General features: G+C 33.3%; 1 protein-coding gene across 1 annotated transcript; it reads left to right on the top strand.

Moving 5' to 3' along the window:
- Positions 1-4,476: 4,476 nt before the first annotated feature.
- On the top strand, positions 4,477-6,798 carry LOC108472968 (uncharacterized). The gene is made up of 4 exons (XM_017774536.2): positions 4,477-4,895; positions 5,114-5,370; positions 5,567-6,021; positions 6,322-6,798. Exons 1-4 carry the CDS (start codon positions 4,786-4,788, stop codon positions 6,580-6,582), a joined length of 1,083 nt encoding a protein of 360 aa, XP_017630025.1. The 5' UTR covers positions 4,477-4,785; the 3' UTR covers positions 6,583-6,798.
- The last annotated feature ends 536 nt before the right edge of the window (positions 6,799-7,334 follow it).

Below are 7,334 nucleotides of genomic sequence, written 5' to 3'. Positions count from 1 at the left end.
TCCTTACATTTCTGAATGGTTCAAATGGGCATTCCGAGAAAATGAATACCTTTGTGAAATCATATCATATTCAGGTATGTTTACTTTGTATAGCCTATTTGTAAATGAAAGGTAAGTATTTGAATATGAGATTTGTGTAACATTGGTATACAAAGTATAAATGATTTGATGATACTTATTTGCTTTGAATGATATGTTTATTTGTATATGGCTTACTAAGCTTTTGAAAGCTTACTTTGTGTGTGTTTACATTGTTTTATAGATATCAAAGCTACTATAAGCTCGGGGATCGTCGAGGATCGTCACCACACTATCGAACCTTATTTTGGTACTTTAAAAATGTATATATTAAAATATAGCCTGTATAGGCTAGAAGTTGTGGAATTATGTTTTGTGATGTACAAATTTAGCCATGTGATATGGCTAGTTTGTGTTTGTACTTATAGTTTGATAATGGTATATGATATGTGATACTAATGTGGAATTGTGATATGTTTTGGTTGGCCAAAAGAAATGGTCAATGTTGAGAAGTTTTGGTAAGTTTTGAGTATTTGATTGAATAATGTATTGGCCATATGTTTAGGTATGATTTTAGTTTAAGTTTTGGTATGAATTGATTGACGAATTGAGATTTGAAATGATTGGTTATGTTATAGCATGAATTATGTATGGCTTGGTATAGATATTGGCTGAAATGGTTGTGCATATATGCTTGGTTTGGTGCTTGTAGGTTGACCCAAATTAGGGTGGCAAATTGGATATTCAAATGGCCTATTTTTGTCTACACGGGCAGAGACACAGGCGTATGTCTTAGCCGTGTGTGATAAATAGTCATGTTACATGGCCGTGTGTCCCCTGAGGTACCTTACGAATTAAAGCCAGTATACCCTCCAGTTTTGACACGGCCTAGACATATGGGCGTGTCTATTGGTCATGTGTGGCATACGGGAACACGAGCATGTGCTCGGTCATGTGGCCAAGTTAGTAGCCTCCCTAATTTTCATACAGTCTAGCAACACGAGCGTGCTTTGTGGCCGTGTGGATAAGTCAGTATGTATGCCCTATTTTTCCATGGCTTAGACACACGGGCGTGTCTAAGCCCCTGTGAGGCACACAGCTTGTTCACACGGACGTGTGACCTTTTAAAAGTTGAAAAAATTTCTAAGTTTTCAAAAATTTTATATGTTATCAGATTGGTCCCAAATGCATGAGTTAGGCTTTGTATGCTCGATTTAAGTTCTTATTGAATGTGAATGAATGACATTTACCGAAATGATACGATTATTTGTTAATGATTGTTCTGAATGTTATTATAAGTCTGGTAATGCCTCTTAACCTATTCCGGCAATGGTTATGGGTTAAAGGTGTTACAAAGAGTGTCATAAAAACCCCATAAATCACAATGAACTAACTCAAAAATAAAATTGGCTTTCTGTTCACTAATTGGAAAGCTATTTCTAGTTTGCTTAGCACGGTGAAAAATTTCACATGCTTTATTAAGATAATCTCTAGAGTTGCTAACATAAGGAAGTAACTTTACTACTTTCTCAGAAGGGTGGTCCAATCTTCTATGCCAAAGTTTCAAAGAGGATGAAGCTTCAACTGAAATAGCTTTAACCATTGAAACTACAGAAAGTAGTAAAGTCCATCATGTCTCTTACCCGCTCTAATCAGCTTCCTCGAATGAATATCTTTAATATCACATATGTTAGTAGAAAATTGGGAAAAACAATCCATACCATCATTCAACTGGAAATCAAAATTAAATTTCAGTTTAATTTAGGAATGTAAAGAACGTGTTTTAAGTGAATTTTTTTTGTCAATTTAACCGTTCCTTCTTTGGTAGCTAGCACTATTTGGCCATTAGGTGGTCCTATAGAACATGCTACATCTTTCAGATTAATCAAACTCATGAGGTCACCCATAACATGATTTGAACACCCTATATCAGTAATCCAATTATTCTTGGACTTACTATTTAATCGAGTGGAAGTTGATTGTTTATTATCAAATATCACCAGAAGAGACTACCATTGCTCAATAGTAAAACCGGGAAGTGTCAGCCCTTGACACTTGCGTTGCCCCTGCTATGTTCTGTGTTGATGTTGCTCCATTACTAGTATCTATAACAGTAGCGTTGGCATGCACACTACCTTTGCCACGAGAAACTTGCTGCATAGAAGATCCCACACTTGTCTTGCCACCACGACCATCACTTTTCATCTTTGGCTTCCCATACTTTTCAATCCACTAATCTGGGCAGCCATGTAAGTCAAAACATGTAGCCACCTCTTACCCCTTGCGATGGTAATGAGTGCACAACAAGGTCAAATTATCAATATGATCAGCCCAACCTTTGTTACAACCCTCTGTGCGCACCGCAAAGCCAAAAATTTTAGGCTTCTCTTCCTTGACCTGTGTAATGTCATGTACGCGTTCCTTCTGAGTAATTTGCTGGAATACGCGATTCAAGGAAGGCAAAGATCTTGAGAATGTAGTATAGACTTAATCTGAGCATAATAATCAAAATAGAAACCAAGAAGAAATTGATAAAGTCGGTCGTGCTCACGACGTTGTTCATGCGCCTTCCCTAAGTTACATAAACATTGTCCACACTTGCAACAAATCAAAGGTTCATGATTATCTAATTCATCCCACAAAACCTTTAATTTACTGGAATAAACTACTATACAATCATAGTCTTGGTTTGCTCACAACAACTAATATCTACTTTTAATTGTTGAATACGTGGACCGTTAACAATGAAAAACTTTTATGTAAACCATCCACAAATTTTTTGCGTCATCATAATTGGAAAGCATCGATCTTACCTCCAGATCGATAGTATTGAGAATATAGGACACAAGCATACAATGGATGGTAACCCAATCATCCTTTGAGCAAGAGGGAACAAGATCTATAATGGTACCATCAAGAAATCCAAATGTGCTGCAAGAAGACAGAGCGACACGAATAGCATAAGCCCAATCATCAAAATTGTTGAGCTTTAATCGAATAGGAGTAATAAAGTCATTGGGTCGATCTTGAGGACCCAAGAAAAATGGAGAGTTAGGTTTAGTTTTAGGTGGTGGTGGAGGAGGAGGAAAAGTCTCACCGCTAGCCATTTAGAATGATGAAAGAAAAAAAAATTGCGCCAAAAAACTTACTCAAATGCCATAACAAGAATAGGGTAATCTCTTCATTTTTATTGATAGATCTCAAGGATATATATATATATATAGTAGTTATGTAGGAATCAAATTCCTAAAAATAATATTTCATAATAATATCCCATTAAGAATCAAATTGCTAAAAGATAATATCACATAATAATATCCTAACATCCCTCTCAAGTTGGAGCATGCAGATCATAATATAATAATATACTACGTAACTATGACTAAAACTATTAATACATAAATAACTATTATTATATCATAAGTTATAATAAAATATATAATATAAATATTTATGTGTAATTTAGTATATTACAATACATTCTATAACTAGTAATATATAAAATATTATTTTTATTAAATTAAACTTTGATTTGGATTTTAACTTTTACAAATTGTATTTGGGTATTGAGTTTAATTTAATTTAATTTTGAATATAAAATTTGGGTTATAACTAATTTATTTTTGACTTTTGATAATCAACATATTATTTGAGTTTGGGTTTAGTATAATATATTTGGGGTTCAAAAATAAGTATTTGAAACATAAGTATTAGATTTATAAATTTAATAAGAAAGATAAAAGCTACTCAATTGTCAATATAATATAATAGTAAACAATAAAAGGTATCTTCATTAATTTAATACACACATAATATGATAAATTTTACACACAATTCTCAATTTAATTATTTTATATAAAGTAATTCTATTAAATATATAATTGATCCTTTTTAAGGTAAATCTAAATCGCATTGTTATAATATAAAAGTAAAATGAAGGATTATATTTGAAATTAAAATATTTATAACTTTAAAATTTTAAAATTATTTGAATCCATCAGAGCTTACTCAAACTTCATATGAGGTCGAATCCAAAAAATTTGAATCTGAAAAAGTTCAAACTCGAAAAAATCCAATTCTAAGAAAATTTAAATTTGAAGAAAGATAAAAAATTCTTTCTAAATTCAAAATAAAACCAATACATAAAATCGAACTTATAGTTGCGAATGGATACATTTGGTTTCTTGAATAAAACCAGTACTCAAGAATATCGTCCACGACCAAGCAGATTCAGATTCTATGCTTAAGCCATTAATACCTTCATATATAATTTGTCGGTCTATATTAAAATATTATTGAGCATAAGGATATGTAATCTGTAAGTCATTGTGATGCTATTGGAATATCATTCTTAACTTGCAGTCTCTTTGGACCCAAATGAAGCTATTCTAGAATCTCAAATATTTTATGCAAGAAACATATTAAAGAAACGTATATATGATAAAGCTCATCAACCCCAGTTCAATGAACCAACGCTTGCATGATTTAAAGAAATCATGTATTTGTTTCGTTTCGTCCCTTTTTTTTCCTCTTTTATTCGGAGAAATCAATGTTTTGGAGTGGCCTATAAAATTCAGAAAATAAATTTGAAAAGAATACCATTGTTAATTTCCTTTGACCATAACATTCTTTACCACCAAAGCAATCTACATTTGCTAGAAACTTCTTGGCAATGCTTTAAATTCAGCACCCACCAAGGCAAATTTCCATCGACAATCTGAACCAAAACAGAAAACGAAGTATTTAATTATCCAAGAAAGAAAAAACATGGAATCAGGAGGAGAAACAAGAAGAGTAGTTGTTGTTGGAGGTGGCATTGCTGGCTCCCTCCTTGCCAAGTCTTTGCAATTCAATGCTGCTGTCACCCTTATCGACCCGTAAGCTTTGTTTTCTCTCTTTCTCACACTTATAACTAGTTTTTGTTCCTTCAATATTCCAATTCATTTCTTCCCCAAAACATCAAGACATAAGTCTACCCAACACTGCAACTGCATTGAATATCTTGGTTTATCTTGTTTTTCTTGCAATTGAAGTAATATATGTAGGAACTGAGACTTCTTTTGGGTAGTAACTTTAGCTGTTCGTATATATATAGGAAGGAGTATCTTGAAATTACATGGGCGAATTTGAGGAACATGGTGGAGCCATCATTTGCGGAAAGATCAGTGATAAACCATACAGATTATCTTACCAATGGACGTATTGTTACATCTGCTGCCACAAATATCACGGACACTCATGTATGGACAGCCGATGGCCATCGTATTGCTTATGATTATCTTGTTATTGCTACTGGACACAGGGATGTTGTCCCCAACACTAAGACGGACAGACTTAATCAATACAAAGCAGGTAAACACTACATTAAAAACTATTGCTCCTCTTTTCATGCATTATTCTTCACTATCACGCGTCAAGGCTATTAAGATGTTGCAAATGTTTTTCGAAATTAAAGTGTGTTTTCTTTTTAACCTTCATTGTTCCGACCCTTCATCTATTATAAGCTACTCAAGTTAATTCTAATATACATACATATATGTGCGGACAGAAAATCAGAAGATACAATCTGCCAATTCGATTTTGATTGTTGGGGGAGGACCGACTGGTGTTGAACTTGCTGGAGAAATAGTCACTGACTTCCCTGACAAGAAGGTGACATTGGTTCATAAGGGACCCAGGTTGTTGGAATTCATTGGAACCAAGGCTTCCAACAAGACTTTGCGTTGGTTGAAATCTAGGAAAGTTGAAGTAAAATTGGAGCAAGCAGTTGACTTGAATTCAAGCACTTTAGATGGAAGCCACGTCTATAAAACCTCGAGTGGAGAAAGCATCAAATCAGATTGCCATTTCCTTTGTGCTGGAAAACCTTTGGCCTCAGCATGGCTTAATGACACTATATTGAAGACCCACTTGGATGGAAATGGAAGGTTGATGGTTGATGAGCATTTGAGAGTCAATGGCCGCGCTAATATATTTGCAATAGGAGATATCACTGATATTCCCGTAAGTCCTATCACCTCGAACGAGCCGGATTTGAGTATCCTAATACTCAACTCTAATTGCTCACGAGTTTAAGTAATCTGAACTCAAGTTTGAGTATAAATATTCCTTGGGATTATTCTTTTTATTAGATAAATAAGCTTAATCAAATTTGAGTAATTTAATTTTTATTTTGAATCAAATTTAAATTTTAAAAGTGGTATCCAATTTAATTCAAATTAAATTTCTTACCGCTCAATTCCATTATACTACATATTTTATAGATTAAAGCTAACGTTTTAGACGTAAATGCAAATTATCCAGGAACTCAAACAAGGGTTTTTAGCTCAAAAACATGCCATAGTAGTTGCGAAAAACTTGAAGGTGTTGATGAGCGGAGGAGTCCAAGAAAGCAAATTGTCAAAGTATGAGCCTGGTTCAGCCATTGCCTTGGTTTCCCTTGGAAGGAAAGATGCTATCGCCCAATTTCCTTTTGCAACCATTAGTGGATGCCTGCCTGGCTTGCTCAAATCTAGGGACTTATTTGTAGGCAAGACAAGAAAGAACATGGGCTTACAAGCTTAATAGTTTGATAGATATGCTTAAAATGAGCAATTTTGAGACTACGTCTTACTCTACCTTTTTTGTTGTTTTGTGTTGTTTTTTCCACTTTGTTGCTATTTTGAGATTGGTGAATAAAGAAGTTCCTTTGTTTGCGAGACGTGGTTAATAACGACTTTCATAAATTTCAAGCACTGTATAATTTCTTTTGAATGAAATGTACTCAAGGTGGGTGGGAAACTTAAATTTTGATTTTAAAATTTGAAATTTGAAATGTATATCCTTCAAATTTATGATTTTAAACTTAATCCAATAATAAGGATATAGTACAAATACTATTCGATTTGCAAGAAATTAATTTATTAATTGTATTTGCCTCAAGTTGATATTTCTATTTTTCAAATTGCTTGATTTTAATCCTAAAGCTAACATATTCCATTTGGATGGTTAACTTTTTTTTTATTTACATTTCATTTTCTTGTTGAGTGGACATTTACGAGTATCATAATGATAAAACTAAAACGGAGACCCTAAAAAGGCAGAAAAATTTTTAAATCCACTTCAACAAAAAATAATGAGAAAGAATTAAACAATACCTAAAATGGTCAACAAAAAAAAAGATCAATGAGAGAAAATAAAAAAAAGAACAAAGTTTCAAAAGAACTACCTCTTGATAATTCCACATAAAAACCCATTTTTTCAGTTTTTTTTTTTAGGGGGTTCTTTTGAAGTGGAAATCAATGAACGAAAGGAAGCAAAAACAAACTACAGTAACA

Source organism: Gossypium arboreum, chromosome 7 (genome assembly GCF_025698485.1).
Source record: "Gossypium arboreum isolate Shixiya-1 chromosome 7, ASM2569848v2, whole genome shotgun sequence".
NCBI lineage: Eukaryota > Viridiplantae > Streptophyta > Magnoliopsida > Malvales > Malvaceae > Gossypium > Gossypium arboreum.
The sequence above is the reverse complement of the archived record's forward strand: the minus strand, read 5'-3'. Positions and strand labels throughout refer to the sequence as shown.

Coding starts and splice junctions, on each gene's coding strand:
- LOC108472968 (XM_017774536.2), top strand. CDS start 4,786: ATGGAATCAGGAGGAGAAACAAGAAGAGTAGTTGTTGTTGGAGGTGGC. Junction 5,371..5,566: donor ACTTAATCAATACAAAGCAG/GTAAACACTACA, acceptor ATGTGCGGACAG/AAAATCAGAAGATACAATCT. Junction 6,022..6,321: donor GAGATATCACTGATATTCCC/GTAAGTCCTATC, acceptor CAAATTATCCAG/GAACTCAAACAAGGGTTTTT.